Below are 17,384 nucleotides of genomic sequence, written 5' to 3' on the forward strand. Positions count from 1 at the left end.
AAGAGAGAGAGAATTAGAGAGAGAGTGGGGGAAGGAAGGGGAGAAAAAAAGAAACGTGTGTAAGAAAGTCAGAGTTCATAACGAAAGTGTGGAAATACGTGTGCATTGAATTTAAGTCTTCCCGTTTTCTTGTGTATCCATTGATTTTATTCTTTTTTTTTTTTCTTTTTTTTTTTTTTTTTACGATCTACAATAAGAAAGTAAATTATTATTACGAGGATAGAATTTTCCTTAAAAAAAAAAATTTTAATATGATTATTATTATTATCTTAAAAATATTTTATAAAATTTAAAAAAAAAAAAAAAAAAAAGGAAAAGAAAAAAAAAAAGAATTATATAATGATAAAAGCCAAATGTTCTTTCTCTTTCTACATAAAAAAGATTATATATATACATACATACATACATACATACACACACACAAAAATTATTATTATTAATATTTTTATACATAAATAGAACATTTTCTCTTTTCATTATTCTAGTTCACATATTTCTTTATTAAGATTGATCGTTGAATTAATAAACGGGTGATGATGCGTTAAAAAAAAATCGAGAAGTCAATGTAGGCAGCTCGACTTTTACATTTCATTTTATTATTATTATTATTATTATTATTATTATTATTATTATTATTATTGTTATTTTTTTTTTCTTCTTTTTTTTTTTTTTACTTTAATTTTTTTATTTAAAAATGCGAAGTTCCTGATTATGAATGAAAACTTATCGAGTATACAAGGAGGATAGGTACTAATTTCTAACGAATTAAGATCTGTATTAGATATTATTAAATGGATATGAAAGGATATCGTTTGTCACTCACCACGTCTTATATTGCATCACAATAATAATTATTATCAATTATTCTGAAACGATGATTTAAAATTAATAAATCTGTACAAATTTGTACAAAAACTTGTATCATAGAGAGAGAGAGAGAGAGAAAGAGAGAGAGAGAGAGAAAGAGAGAGAGAGAGAGGGGAGAGAGAGAGAGAGAGAGAGAGAAAATTAATATGGCTCTATATGTACATAACGAGATATGTATACTATATATACCTACCTTGAAAAAACAGTATACAGCGTTTTCAATTTACTCAACTGAGTAAAGTAGAAACGTCACACTGTTATCCATTATCCCAATATAAAAACATACTATGAAGTTAGTTTAGTTGAAGAGAATGATATCATATATATATATATATATCAATGTATATATATGTATTATATAGGGTGGTTCATATAAAGTGTTATAAATTATATTTATCTAAACTATTACAAATATTTATGTTCTTCTTTTTTTTCTTTTCTTTTTTTTTTCTTTTCTTTTCTTTTTTAATGTAATTAAATGTAAATAAAAATAATTAAAAAAATAATGTTACTCTCCAATTTGATTTATATTAAATCGATATTATTTATTACGATTTGGTTATAATTATTTCGTAACAGTTTATGTGGACCAGCTTGCATAAATATGTGTATACATGTTTATATATTATCATACTGGATAGCCCGTCATGAAGTGTCAACAAATTTATTTCTATAGAAATCATTAAAGGTGTAAAATCTTTTTTCATTCTTTCTTTTTTGTTTTATTTTGTTTTTAATACCTTAAACGACATAAAAAGATTGATTGATGATGGTCAAATGTAAGCAAAAATAATTGATAGATTTAGTTATGAATTAATTTGATTTATGTTAAATCGATATTATTTATTGACGATTTGGATATATAAATATTTCGTAAAAATTTATATATGGATTATCTTTTAATAAATGCATTATATCGGGTGGTACACATGAAGTGTTACAAAACGTGTTTCTATAAAAAATTGATTACAAATTTAGATTTAAGTATTGTCATTATCTTTCTGCTTTTCTTTTTATTCATGATTAAATATAAATAAAGTTAGTTACTAAATATAGTTATCTTTTAACTATTGAATTCAATTTGCCATTTATCACGATTTCGATATAAACATTCTGTAACAGTTTAAATCGACCATCTTATATATATATATATATATATATATATATATATATATAAAGAGATAAAGAGAAAGATACATAAATTTATCTTTCCATTAGTAGAGTTTTCAATTTTTTTATTCGTTATAAATGCATCAAGAGAAATGATCTATCATAATAATACATAGAACGATCTGTCAAGTTGGTCATTGCAATAGTAGTAGTATTAGTAGTAGTAATAATAGTAGTAGTAATAGTAGTAATATTAATAGTAGTACTAGTACTAGTAGTAGTAGTAGTAGTAGTAGTAAGTAATAGTAGACGTTGCAATATCGAACCGTTAAACCCGAAATTGGTAAATTCCTAACCCTGTGATGTGTATACAACGATAACGATGGATCTTATTAGAGAAGGAAAGATTTTTGTTGCGACTGAACGTTTCCATTTTTCTTTCTATCTTTGTCTTCCTTTTTTTGTCCATTTTTTTCTCTTTTTTTTTTTTTTTTTTCTTTTTTTTTTCTTTCTTTTTCGAACACACGTATGTATATAATACATATAGAAGAAGTAGTAAAGTATAATAGTGGCAGAATTTTAACGTTTGTTGGCATCGGATTCATTCGACTACGATCGTTCGCATATATAGTCCTTGACATATTTATTATTACAAGCTTTAATGGACCAGCAAGTGATCATCGATCGGATTAATTTCTGATAGGAATTGCAATTGCGTGCTACCGAGAAACCGTCCATTTCAATAGATATTCATTTTTAATATTTCTTTTCCTTTCTTTTTCTTTTCTTTTCTTTTTTCTCTTTGTTCTTCTTCTTTTTTCTTTTTTTTTTCTTTTTTCTTTTTTCTTTTTTTTTTCCCCCGGACGATATGGCAATATTGATACGTTTCGATTTCATTGGCCGATTTAATTTCAATTAATTATTAATTATTCATTGAGAAATAAATTATTTAATTGATTGCATCCAAAATTATTCATTATATAAATTAATTAATGAATTTCCGATAGTATTACATTATTTTAAGTATATGTATGTATTCGTCGAACGATCGTGTTCGTAAAATCGTTTTTCATTTAACGAACGTTCAAGTTTGTAAAAGAAATCAAGGAAAAAAAGCAAAAAAAAGAAAAAAAAAAAAGAAAAATTATTAATTATAAAATAACAATGAACGTCTCTGGTACGATGAAAAATAATTCTCGTAATCGAGGAACATCATAATCTTCATTTTCTATACGTCCATTACAATGATTTCCATATTTTTCTTGTCTTCTCGTCTAAGGAACAATTTATATATACATATATATATATATATATATATATATATATATATATATATATATAACTATTTTCTCGTATTAAATATGTAAACTATCTAATGCTAAATACCCGTTCTTCTTCATTTTATTATTATTGTTATTATTATTATTATTATTATTATTATTATTATTATTATTATTATTATTATTATTCTTATTCTAAATCTATATGATCGATGGATTAATTATTAATAATAACGATTTACGAATAGGTATGTAATATATAATGTATGTATGTACGCTTTACATAGTATATAATATATATATATATATATATATATATATATATATATATATATATATGTATATATATATATATCCACTAGAGTTTTTGGTCAAAATTCTTACGATCAGTACGTGCGTTTATATCGCATTTTTTTTCAAATATATATTTTTCACAGTTAAATAGAAGACAATAGAGGAGAAAGAGAGAAAGAGACGAAAGGCGAAAGAGAAAGCTTCGTTCAAAGTTTCAAGGGAATATTATCTACATGTATAATTTTTTTTTCAGTTAATGAAAGAGAGAACAAAAAAAAAAAAAAGAAAAAAAAGAAAAACCGTAGAAAGTAAATAGAAAACTTGAAAATCAATTTGTTTTTGCTCTCGGCCTATTCCATTGTCTTCGAACAATCGTAAAATCGAAAAATTTCTAATAATATCTAATCTCTTCGACATCTCGTCGCTAATTTAGCTCGTTTTCTCGCTTGTTTCATTTGTTTCTGTTTTCCTTTTATTTGTTTATTTTTTCTTTTTTCTCCTTTTTTTTTTTTTTTTTTTTCTTTTTATGTTTTTTTACGTTTTTATTTTACTACTCGAGAGAACACTTTGATCAAAGACTTTCATTAATTTTTGTCACAGATGGTACGTAAAATCGATTGGAAGAAGGATTTGTCAAAGACGACATCTAATCATCTTTCTTTGCGTTCGTGTTTTAGAATTTCATATATTCTTTGCTTGTTTGTTTGTTTGTTTGTTTGTTTGTTCCTTGAAACACAGTTGATAAAGAGTAAAACGATCGTATCTCAAAGGTTGAAGGAAGAAGAGTTTTTTCCCTTTCTTTCTTTCTTTCTTTTCTTTTTTTCTTTTTCTTTTTTTTTAAATGCATTCTATTATTATACTATTTACACTAATGTCTTCTCGATCCTTGTCATCACAGTGGGAGAGCTTAACTTCGTTTTTAGTTGTTTGTCTCTTTTATTTAGTTATTTATTCAATTTATTTATTTATTTATTTATTTATTTCTTCTTTTCTTTTTTTTTTCTTTTCTCTCTCTCTCTCTCTCTTCCTTTTTTTTTTTTTTCGTCGAGAACGTTCACTTAAAGCTTTAAAACGTAGGTATGTATATTGGAGCAGCACTCTGTTGAATTTCTCTCCTCGACGCAAACTCGATTTCTTCGTACGTTACTGGAAAATAGAAAGAGAAAAAGAGAGAGAGAGAAATAGGCAGAAAGGGGGAGAGGAAGGAGAGAGAGAGAGAGAGAGAGAGACATGAAAAAAGGAAATAAAGCAGACAAAAATGCGCAGGCTTGAACGAAAATTTGCATGCGTATCACGATCGACTTTAATGCAAAGCAGCCAACTTTGCCTCTGTGATTTATGGATCCATCAAAATCTCCTTTCTACGAGATTTCTAGTTTATCTTAAAAAAATCCACTGCGAGTTACATCGTTTGGATAGAATATTATTATTATTATTATTTCTTTTTTCTTTTGTAATTATTTCTTTCTTCAAAGAAAAGAAAAAAAAAAATCTACGTTTCTCAAATGCCCCTTTAATTCGTCCTAATTTCTTCTTAAGGGGGGAAAAGAAAAAAGGAAAAAAAAAAAAAAAGAAATACGAACGAAAGATGTTTCTTTCAGTCAGATTCAAAATTTTTTTTACGAGATTAAATTTGTAATAATATAGTTAACCCTTTAAGGCGTAACAATTCGTTTAGAAATTCGTTTAAAAAAGAGAAAGTATAATAAAAAATATACAGTAATTATCTTTTACAGAAATGTACGATCGAACATTAATATATTATAATAATTGTTTGAACAAATGCATTAGAAAGCTAAATAGATTTTTTTTTTCTTCTTTTTTTTCTTTTTTTTTTTTTGGAAATATCGAGAAAGAACATTTATTTAACAATTCATATCTACAGATTTTGACGTCATGAATATTAGGAGGCAAAAGAAACGATAAGAAAAACAGGTAGAAATATAGTCACTCACTTTGAAGGGATCACCATCGATTTGACATTCCACTTATACGGTGATGTAATAAGCTCGTGGCTTGTCCTTCGAGATTGTGGGGCTGAAGTAAACCCTAGGGGTTGTTGGTGTGAAAGTTGAGCAAGTCGCCCAAGAGGGCGGTGGTAACGTGTGTCAGGAGGAATAGTAACCCTCGTGACGTTTACGACACTTTTCACGTGCTATATAGCAAAGTGCTATCGTTATCAACACGGCTATCGTTATACCCATGCCGATACTGATCCATATGATCTCTTCGTTAATACCACTGTAACCTTTACCTGAAATCAATTATGGAATATTTCTAACATCGCAATTTTGAAATAATTATTCCGCTACGAATTTTCTTTTTTTCTTTTTTTTTTTTTTTTCTTTTAGCAAAAAAAAATATACATATATTGATGAAAAAAATAATTTACGAATATTATGTCAACGAAATATATGTTGTATTAACGAAAAGTTGATTAATACAATGGAAAATAAAAAATGAAAAGGAAACATTTTCTGTAAAAAATAGATCCGCCTGAATTTATGCAATATGTATGAAGACAAGGTATATCAACCAGTTGCATATATTCAGGCGTTGCAGAAATTTATATTCTACATGCATATACAGAAATCGAACGATGTAAATTGATGACCTATAACCAATGAAAAAATATTTTTTTTTTTAATGGAAGTAACACAATTATATATATATATATATATATATAAGAATTTATATAGATATATAGATACATACATAAGAAAAGAAATATATTGTATTATTATATTATATTTCTAATGTATTATGTATTTAATTGTTAAAAAAATATAATATATATATATATATTTATTTATATTTATATATTATATTCTTAACAATAAAACTTATTCTCTTAGACACGGATTCCATTCTGAAGGTTTAATGAAATAGAGGAGATTAAATGGGAAATTTTGTTCTTTTTTAATTGTTTTATAGGAAATTTGAAATATCTATTGAAGGAATATTAAAGTAATATGAAATTTTCGAGTTTGACATTTAAAAAGAACTTTACTTAAAATCAAATTCGAAAGTTCATTTTTTTTTTTTTTTTTTTTAATGATATCGATGAATTTCTTGAAACTTCGTTTAAAGAAAAATTGTCGCGCAGGAATATCTTGGAATATAACTTTACAATATTACTTTCCAATTTCGATATCACATTCAACTGGAAATACGAATCACTTATAGACTTTTATATTTGACAACTTTTTTTACCCCCGTTTTTACCTCGTACACATTTTAAAATTTATTTGAAATGTTTTGGAAATTATTTGTAATATATATGCAATACATTCGAGTAAATAATATACTTATACAAAAATCGTTAAGTTATATATACATATACATACATATATATATATTTAATGAATTATTTACATATCTTTGAGATCGTCTTTTGGTAAGTCAAGAGTAAAATCATCAAAATTAGTCAGAGAGAAATAAAAATAGATGTGAAGAGAGAAAGAGAGAAAAAAGAGAACAAAATCCAACATTTTCCTTTCTCCTCAATTTCATACTCCGCTCTATAGAATATCTATACCTAATGCCATGATATCCACACCATTACCATTGTAATGGGAACTATAAATCCCAACTTTGCCAGCAACACGTCCACCGACCGGCATTTTCTGTCTTTTTCCTTTTCTTCCTTCCTTCCTTCCTTCCTTCCTTCCTTCCTTCCTTCTTTCCTTCCTTCCTTCCTTCCTTCCTTCCTTTCTTCTTTCCTTCCTTCCTTCAATTCACGTTTGTCACCTAATGAGGACAAAAAAAAAAAGAAAAAAAATAGGATCAATAACCATTATTTCTTCGTGAAACATTTCAATTAATCCAATGATTAATTTAACAAACTTTTTCGAACGAAATAAAAAATTTCCGAAAGTATTTATAGATGATTTTTCTTTTTATATTCTTTAACATAATCACACTTCGTTGTTTTCGTTGGAACATTTTATACTTAAATATAAAAACTTTTAGGAGGATTATTTCGACGTTAAGACGGTGAAAGAATGACGAAGGTATTATTATCAAATGGATAGATCGGGAAAAAGAGTTATTTGTATTCTTACGGTAGGAAATAAAAGATTTCCATTACGAGAAGTGTTTTACGTTAATTAGTGAAAGACGAATTTTAATGAAAAGTTTTTAATCGTTTAGAAACTCCTTTTACCTCGAAGTGTCAAAAAGTTGGTAAGTCATGTGCATCTCCTTCCTTATGTACGAACGAAGTGCATCTTCTTCTTAGAACACGATCTGATCGAACTGAAACATCGTAAAAGTTATATTGATTTACGTATATCTATATACATACATACATACATACATACATACATACATACATACATGCATACATACATACATGCATACATACATATATATATATATATATATATATAAAATATTTTCTATAAAGTATACTTGCATCATTTACGTATGCAATCATTGATACATAAGAATTTATACGGATTGCATATATGAATAATGTACACGAATGTATAAACGGTTGCATACATTCAGGAGTTGTATAAATTTATATTTTACGCATATTAATGTCGATGTAAATGATCAAATGAAGACATTATTGTTTCAACTGACATAAGAAATAATGTTACATTCGTTTCGACATCCTCTACATTAATTCATAGTAAAATTCAATATAGTAGTTTATTGAAATTCTGTTCTACTGAGAAAAGTATTTGCATCGAGGTGAACGTTTATAAATGCATCCTCCAAACAAAAGGATATGAAGCTTTACAAATGTTTTCTCATACTGTCGTTGGTAACTGGATTAACAATAAATAGTTTTAAATATAGACTATACATATGTGTATATGTACATATTTATATTAATATACAGTATCAATGCTTTGTATTTGTATAGTGTCAATTCATTGTATTTATATACATATACATATACGTGTACTATTATATTTAATATAATGGCGTTTAATATAATTCACTTTTGAAGTCTTTAACAAATTTTTTAACCATTTTTTTTTAATCGACATAATTCCTCTTAACACTTGAATACGCTTTATTTTCACGGTGTGTTACAAAAATGAGCTATTCATTAAGCTTAATAATAAATGCTTCGTCATTAACATGGCTTGAAAAATTAATGTGAGCAAAGTTCTAAGTAATATTCATGTATGTATTATCGAGAATAACAATTTTTCATGGACGATTAAATTCTTTCTTGGTAAGAATATATAATCGTTGTAAAAATTTAAAGCTTCTCTTTCTATCTCTCTTTTTCTATATATATATATATATATATATATATATATATATATATATATATATATATATATATATATATAAATACACACACACATACATACACTCGCGCACGTATAAAACGTAATTTCGCAAATCTCATGAGATTTACGAGATCCATGACGACGATTTCGTTTAAAGACATTTTCACGACATATCTTTATAAGCGCCTGATTCAATTTTCTTTCCTGTTCGACGTGATATCTTTAGACATTTTTATTTTTCTTTTTTCCTTTTTCTTTCTTCCTTTTTTTCTCTTTTTCTATTCTTTTTCTTTTTTTTTTTTTTTATAATCTATTGAAACATTAATAAATTCATTTCTATTGTAACACATAATACGAATAACATATAATATACCAAAAGTACATTATGACGTACAGTATGACAATTAAATTTGTTATTATTTAAAATCAGAATAAAATCATAATGATAATTTATACGAGATAACGATAATTTCCATTTCTTTTGTTAAAACGATTTAATTCATAAATTATTCATTATTTATTATATATTTCATTTAGATTGAAAAATTAGAACGATCCTTATGAATTAAGAATTAATTCCCTTATTCATAAATTTATCCTTCCTCGTTGATTTTATTTTTAAATAAAGCATATTCACGATGTTTTTCTAGCTCTTAGAAAGCTTGAGTGAATTCATCGTTTGTCATAAGGATAGGTCACGTGACGTAAGTCCTCCACTTAAGTCCTCTTTCTCCCTTTCTTTCCCATCCCCCTCACCTGCCCACCCCACTCTCACTCTCACTCTCTCTCTCTCTCTCTCTCTCTCTTTATCTTTTTCTCTTAAGAGAATCTCATGGTTACTTTGACATCATAGCCAGAGGGCCGAAGATTTAATCCTCAGTTTCAGGACTTTACTTATACGTAATACTTGCTTTTGTTATTGCTTTGTAAAAAACATTTCGTTTATGGATGTCTTTGAATAAGTGTACGCAACAAGTTACTTATGTTTCGACTTAAACATATATGTTTTCTATGTATGTCGGTATATACAAGTACACGTGCGATAATACATGAGATATTTTTTATCAGTATTTAAGTGTAGTATACATGTATATACTGGAGTCCATTGTGACTTTTACAACTGCATAGAACCAGTTTTGTTCTTGGTTTACTGTGATAGACCAAATACCATTGTTGTCTTTGAATGTTTTGTTTTTATAACAGTTTTCTGTTTTATTCATTTTTTTTTCTTTCTTTCTTTCTTTTTTTCTCTACACGCTCGAGTACTATACTCCAACCTTTCTACTTTTTCACTCGTCAAAATACTACCCACATTGACGATACTCTATGGAGGGTAGAATCTAGAGTGAAAGGGAGAGGCAGAGAGAAAGAGAGAGAGAGAGAGAGAGAGAGAGAGAGAGAGAGAGAGAGAGAGAGAGAGAGAGAGAGAGAGAGAGAGAGAGAGAGAGGAGAAATAAAGTATCCGTGTCTTTTTACTGAAGATTACTTTCCTCACTTTCTTTTTCTTATTTCTTTTTCGTTTTCTCATTTTATGTCTTCTTCTTCTTCTTCGTCTTCGTCTTCGTCTTCTCCTTCTTCTTCTTCTTGCTTGGATTCTATCGATTTTTCCTTTACTCAAAAGAAAAATTTCATCTGGTGATTTTTCGTAGTAAAGTGAAAATATTTCTTTCATTTTTGCATAATTTTCATACACATACAAACACAAACACACACACACAAACATACATACATGCACATATATATAAATGAAAAATCAGCATATAATCGAAAAAGAAAAAAAAAATATATATAAAGAAATTATGAATATTTTTTTCTTCATTAATATTTTATATTTAAAAATCGAAAGAAATTATACAACACTTGAATATTCTTCTTTTGTCTTTCCTGTTTTCCTTCTTTTCTTTTTTTTCTTTTTTTTTTTTATAATAATAAATCTTTTTTTTTTTTTTTTTTTTTTTTTTTTTTTTTTTTTTTTTTTTTTTTTAATTCGAATTTAAAGTGACAAAAATTTTTTTTTTATTACGAATATAAAGTGACAAAAGTACTTATGTCTTTCTAATTTAGAGGATATTCGTGATAGTTGGAGAAATAACATTTACAATTTTTACGTTTAAATCTCGTTAAAGACGATTTCACGTAAGATCTTCTTGCTTTATTTACTTGCTCTAACATTTTGCTTATTCTTTTTTTCTTTTCTTTTCTTTTTCCCTCCTCCCCCTCAAAACTCTCCGTTACCTACATCCAATGCATTCTTGGCTTTCATCCCTGAAAATCTTTCTCTTTTCGTCCCTCGAGCTTTTAAGGTCGACCTCGGACAACTTGGTGGGTATCGTTAATTTATAGAAATACTTTAAAAGACCATTTTATACTTTTTTATAGTATAACTGTACACATACATACATATATAAATAGTTTTATAATAGGTATATGATAAGAAATAAGATATGGATTATGTTGGCAAAGTTTTCTTGATAAGTAACACAAGAAAAGTAATTAATTAAAAAAAGAATTAAGAAAAGATATAATACAAAAATTATTTACGTTAATGTTTTATAAATTTAATAAAAAATTATATATATATATATATACATATATATAACTTATATAATCTACTTATATAATTATTTTATAAATTTTAAAAATATAACTCACATAGTTTACGTTTTATTAATTTAATCAAAAAAAAAAAGGAAAAAAGAAGAGAGATAATTTACATAATCGTTATATAAATTTAAAACAAAAGAAAAGAAAACAAAAAAAATTCTTTTATAAATATATATATACATACATACATATATACGTACATGTATTAAAGCTTTCATTTATTTATTTCTGTAAGAGCCGATACATTTAACTGCATATTTTATGTTCAGAATATATAAAATAAATTTATTCTTGGAAAAATGCATAGATAAAAAGGAAATCTTCTTTCCAAAGCAAATTTTCTTCATTCGATCAAAACGAATGCTTACGAATTGAAACGAATACTCTATATATATATATATATATATATATATATATATATATATATATATAGATATCTCTATATATTATATACAATATATCTCTATATACAATATACATAACTACATAGTGTATTGGGAAAATACACACATATATCTACCTATCACCCACCCATCCATACATACACACACACACACACATTAACAATGCTAAGTTTAAATCGTTTTATTTCTTACGAAGGATACCGAGTTTCTTACTAGGGTTTGAGAATGAGGATGGGGAGAGGTTGGGGAGAGGTTGAGGTTGGCGATGAGGGTAGGTTGGGAAGAAAAGGGATGGGGTGGTAAGATGGATCGAGAGAAGAAATTTTACGACTTGGCACGTGAAACGATCTCGAAGCGTATCCCACGGCCTTCCGCAACGATCCGAGCAATTAACTATATTACGTGGCATGCGATTGATCCTTGTTATAATATTCAACGTATGTTATGTCCCAATTAAAATTTTTATGAACAATATATATATATATATATGTAACGTGGATATCGCCCGGGTATCCATCGATTGTTATTAGCATATACGTATATCTACGTATTGTATATAGATGTGTATGTATGCACATAAATATATGTATTGCATGCATACAGGGTGTCTCGTATAAATTTAAATAATTTGAAGTGTCTTCAGTTGTTTTTGATAATGCGAAAGTAAAAGAAAAAAAAAAAACAAAAAAAAGAAAAAGAAAGAAAAAAAAATTAACTTCTTTTTATAATCGGAAACATTTTTATTATTAATGTAAATTCGTTGTTTGTAATAAGACGTATTCCAATACTGCGACGTATTTTAATATTATATATTTTGTAATTATATACTTAATGAAACATCTCGTCGAGATATCTTCTGAAATATCAATTCTAATAAGAAACTGTTTTAATTATATTGCAAAGATTTTCTTGTTGTTGTTGTTGTTGTTGTTGTTGTTGTTGTTGTTGTTGTTGTTGTCGTTGTCGTTGTTTTTATTTTGCTTTGTATTATTTTTACTAAATGTCACATTTTTCATCGTTCAAGATCGATCTGATAATGAATAAATTCATACGATTGAATTCATCTTTTTATAATGTATTTTAAGAAAAAAAAAAAAAATATATATATATATATATCAATGTACATATATATTGATTCATTAAAAGTAATTCATGAATAGTTTTGAAGTCCTGGCAAAAATGATTCCCTTTGATCAAAAAACCTTGAATCATTTATGTCCTTCTGCATTTGTTTTTTTCTTTCAAATAATTAAAAAAAAAAAAATAATAAAAAGAAAAAAAAAAGGAAAGAAAAAAAGAAGTTGTTCAGTCGTACGAAGACACCCTGTATAAGTCGTAATTGCCGAAGGTAAACGTTGACTAGTTTCATGAAAATTCTTCCTTTCGGCATAGAGGACGTTCACAAACAGTTGAGAAAAGGTTTTCGAAAAATCGTCATTCGAGTTTTGATGTGACCACGCCCTTTATCGGATTTCCCTTCTCGACCAACCAGAAACGCTTGCTTCGTTCTGTCATCGTGTTTACCCTATCAAAAGATGCAACCCACGTGGACAGAGAAACAAGATAGAAAGACAGGAACGTAACAAAGACAGAGACAGGCAGACAGACAGAGAGAGAGAGAGAGAGAGAGAGAGAGAGAGAGAAAGACAGAAAGAAATAGATAGAGAAAGAGAGAGAGAGAGAGAAAACAAAGTAAGAGGAAACAATTAATATAAGAAAAATCGATTTTGATCTAATTGTTCGAAAAAGAAAGCAAAAGGAAAAAGAAAAGAGCAAAGAAAAAAAAGAAAAATGAAAAAAGAAGTATCATCGGAGGATTTTATAGATTTACGAATAACGAAAAAGCGTTGTTCGTTGTTCGAGAGCTCGATTAGTTTCAGGAAGACACGAATTAACCAGAGAGGAAGCATTTCTCAAGGCGTTTGTGTTGGTTTATCCGTGGATCGACATGACCGGCAGTGGTGGATAAATGCAGCAGGAAATTCGTCGGAAACGTGATTAGAGTACGGTTAAAAATCGATGACGATCGACGATAGATAATGTATAAATAACGTTTGTCTAAAATTATATTTATCCTTAGTTTTGAGAAACGATCGATCAGAATTTATTTTCGTTTTATTACGATGAGAAAAATGAAACCAAATTGTTTCGATAGTGATCGATCACTTTAATAATATTTTAGAATTTATTTCTATGAAGGAATCATTTTCACTTTTGTTTTCTTTGTTCCATTTTTCCCCCTTTCCTTTTATTTTTATCATTTTCTTTCTCTCTTTTCTTTTCCTTTATTTCTTTTTTCCTTTTGTTTTTTTCTTTTTTTTTTTCTTTTTCCCTTTCTTTTTCCGTTTCTTCATTTATTATCCAGCATGAAAATAAGACTGAACTATAATATGTAATACGAATAATTGATTTTATTGCAGAGAGAAAAGTTCATTTTCAATTGGCTTTGTTTGACCGATTAAGTAATATCAGTAGTAGGAGTCCATTATTTCGGTCGGACATTGGTAAGTAGGAATATATTCCACGATTGATCAGACAACGTTTAAATGGATCGTACCTTGTTTTGGTCCGCCGTAGGATTACGAGTCGAGACACCGTGCGTGGCACGTTTTAGACGATGCCAATTTACCACCGACAAGTAAGAAGAAAGAAAAAAGGCGAGAAAAAAGAGACAGAGAAAGAGAGAGAGAGAGAGAGAGAGAGAGAGAGAGAGAGAGAGAGAGAGAGAGAATAAAAATGAAAAGAAAAAGGAACAGTTTTGAACTAAAAAATGAAAACAAATGATAGAGAGAGAGAAAGAGAGAGAGAGAAAAAGCGCGCACGCGAGAGAGAGAGAGAGATAGAAGGAGATTGAGCGAGTAAGAGAGAGAGAGAAAGAGAGAGAGTAAGCACACACCGGAAGTAAATTATCCGCGAAAACGAGATGATCGGTTTCCAGTGATTCTCGTTGTTGCCACGTTACCGTAAGCCTAATCAAGACTGGCTAGAGTAGAGCGTGTTGAGAGGGTGGCTGTCGAGCGACTGCCATGGGGAGCAACGGAGATAGCTCGGCACAGCGAAACCGTGGAGCTTCGGTAAGTGCAGTGGTGGGGTGAATCGACGGAATAGCAAAGCGCGAGAGAGAGAGAGAGAGGGAGAGAGAGAGAGAGAAAGTGTGTGAGCGAGAGGGAGACAGAGAGAAAGAGAGAGAGAGAGAGGGAGGGAGGGGGGAGAGAAAGAGAAAAGTTACGGTTCAGAGGAAGGAGAATATATGTGCGTTTGTATGTAACATGTACGAGATAGTACGGGGAAGGGAGATGAAAAACATAAAGTGGAGAAATGGGAAATGTGACAGACACTGAGAGAAAAAGAGAGAGGAAAAAGACAGAGAGAAAGAGAGAGAGAGAGAGAGAGAGAAAGAGAGAAAAGGATAATAAAAAGGAAAAGAAAGGCAGTAAAATACAGAAGGAGAAAGAAAGATAGAGAAAATAAGACGGAGATAGAGTAAAAGAGAAAGAAAGAGAGAGAGAATCTTTGGAAAATATTCGAAGAGGGCGTGAGTGTATAGGAGTTCAAAGATCGAGGTATTAGTATATGAATGCGTGTGTATCTCTGTATGCGTGTCTGCTTGTATGTATAAAACAGAAAGAGGGAGAGAATGAGAGAGACAGAGAGAGAGAGAGAGAGAGAGAGAGAGAGAGAGAGAGGGAGAGAGAGTGAGAGAGGGAGAGAGGGAGGGAAAGTATGAAATAGGCGGGGTAGATAATTTTTGGTGGGGATAAAGCGACTAAGAGAGAAAGAGAAGGAGATATATATCTATTGAGCGGGGATTGCCATGGGGGTGGACAGAACCGGGCAAGTCGTCGTGGTAGGGGTGCCGTTCGAGGGGTGGCGCGAACGGTTGCGCGTAGGGCTGCTACCGCGAGGAGCGCCGCGAAGGAATACGAACGAACGTAATCTGGAGAAAAGCTAGCGCAAACCGAGAATGAATCAATAGAGCTTACTAAATCGGCTACAGCTCTTTATCTGTTTATATTCGATATATTTGAGTTTATATATCATATGTATTTTCAGACATTTATATATGTACGTCAGAAAAATAAAGGGATGAATGAGAGAGAGAGAGAGAGAGAGAAAATGTAGGGAAATATATTATTATAGCTTTAAATAATTACATATATATATATATATTTTTTTTTTTAATTTTATAGTAAAACACCACTACAATACAAGAGAATTTTTAGCGAACAAATGAAAAGAAAATAAAGATTACAAAGGATTGAGAATTACAAGATATCTTTCTTTCTCTTTCCTTTTCTTTTTTTTTTTTTTTTGTATTCTTTTTTTTCATAATTTTGTTTTCAACAGATATATATATATATTTATCTATTTTTATATTAATACATGTTATTTACGATTGGAGAAAATCCAAGTTATAAGAGAGTAAAAGGGAAATGGATGACTTTCAAGAGAGAAAAAATATTTTCTATTTTTCCGAACATCCTTCGAAATACATACATCGAGATTCATTAACGAGTCGTAGCCATTCTTTCTTCGTTTACTATCGACCGACTATCACCCTTCGTAAATAACGGCTTACACGAACGAGACGTTTTCTACAATACCGAAGAGCAGCGACATCGTTGATTTATAAAGCCAGACGAAAAGAATCTCTTTTGAAAGCTTAACTGAAGAAGAAGAAAAGAAAAAAAGAATGAAAAAAAAGAAAAAGAAAAAAAAAAAAAAGAAAAAAAAAGAGAACAATTGGTCGGTGTCGTTTCATTGTGAGAAATCACGAACGTAAATATATGTTCTGTCGATAGTACAATTATGTTTGCATTTTATTTAACGTAAAATTTAACGTTTTATAAAATGTTAAATGGTCATTATATTGTATTAAAAAGAACGATATCCAATGTTAAATTAAATTTTAATTGAAAATTTATTTTTGACAATAAAGATATTATGATGATAAAAATAATATATTTTTCTTCAATTACATTCATTTACGTTAAATGGAATAAAATTTAAGCATCATTAAATCAAACGCGCGATGTTTTTCTTTTTTTTCTCTCTCTCTCTCTCTCTCTCTCTCTCTCTCTCTATCTTTTTTCAATACGTCGAAAGGTGTAAAGGTTACGAATTAAACGTAAAGAAATAAATTTTTTTTTCTCTCTAATTCAATCTTACTAAATTGGAGAGATTATTTGACGATTTACACCTGTTGCCATTGACAACAATGTATTTTTTTGATTTTAAATCTGTAATCGCGACGAATTTTGACCGATCATAATGATAATTACAGATTACTGACAGCGCGAGACATCATTGAAATACCATCTAGATTTTTATCATCGACAAATTTACGTTCAACGATGGTTTAAACAATTTGTTTGTGCCATTAGAACTTGATTTTCTTCGATTATATCTAATTGTAATTGTACAAGATCATATTTATATATCATATATTAAAAATAATATGTACGTTTCGTTTTCACAATTGATAGAACGATAAAACGAAAAAGATCGATAACGTTAAGAGAGATAAAGAAATGAAAGACATTTGTCATTGACTCTCTCCCTCTCTCTTC

At 28.7% G+C, this 17,384-nt stretch overlaps 1 protein-coding gene across 2 annotated transcripts; it reads right to left on the minus strand.

Annotated features, from left to right (window-relative positions):
- Nucleotides 1–4,574: 4,574 nt before the first annotated feature.
- LOC118448805 (uncharacterized) lies at nucleotides 4,575–14,827 on the minus strand. 2 transcript variants are annotated; one of them, XM_085660627.1, is made up of 5 exons: nucleotides 14,711–14,827; nucleotides 7,717–7,808; nucleotides 7,090–7,301; nucleotides 5,507–5,805; nucleotides 4,575–4,697 (listed from the first exon to the last, which is right to left on the minus strand). In XM_085660627.1, exons 3-4 carry the CDS (start codon nucleotides 7,172–7,174, stop codon nucleotides 5,660–5,662), a joined length of 231 nt encoding a protein of 76 aa, XP_085516753.1. In that variant the 5' UTR covers nucleotides 7,175–7,301; nucleotides 7,717–7,808; nucleotides 14,711–14,827; the 3' UTR covers nucleotides 4,575–4,697; nucleotides 5,507–5,659. The 2 variants fall into 2 exon arrangements, with proteins under 2 accessions (XP_085516753.1, XP_085516754.1); XM_085660628.1 differs by lacking the exon at nucleotides 14,711–14,827 and adding an exon at nucleotides 14,372–14,444 and having other exon boundaries at nucleotides 7,117–7,301.
- Nucleotides 14,828–17,384: the final 2,557 nt, after the last annotated feature.

The sequence above is a fragment of the Vespa mandarinia genome, chromosome 12 (genome assembly GCF_050613455.1).
Source record: "Vespa mandarinia isolate Hongniang chromosome 12, ASM5061345v1, whole genome shotgun sequence".
NCBI classification, from domain to species: Eukaryota; Metazoa; Arthropoda; class Insecta; order Hymenoptera; family Vespidae; genus Vespa; species Vespa mandarinia.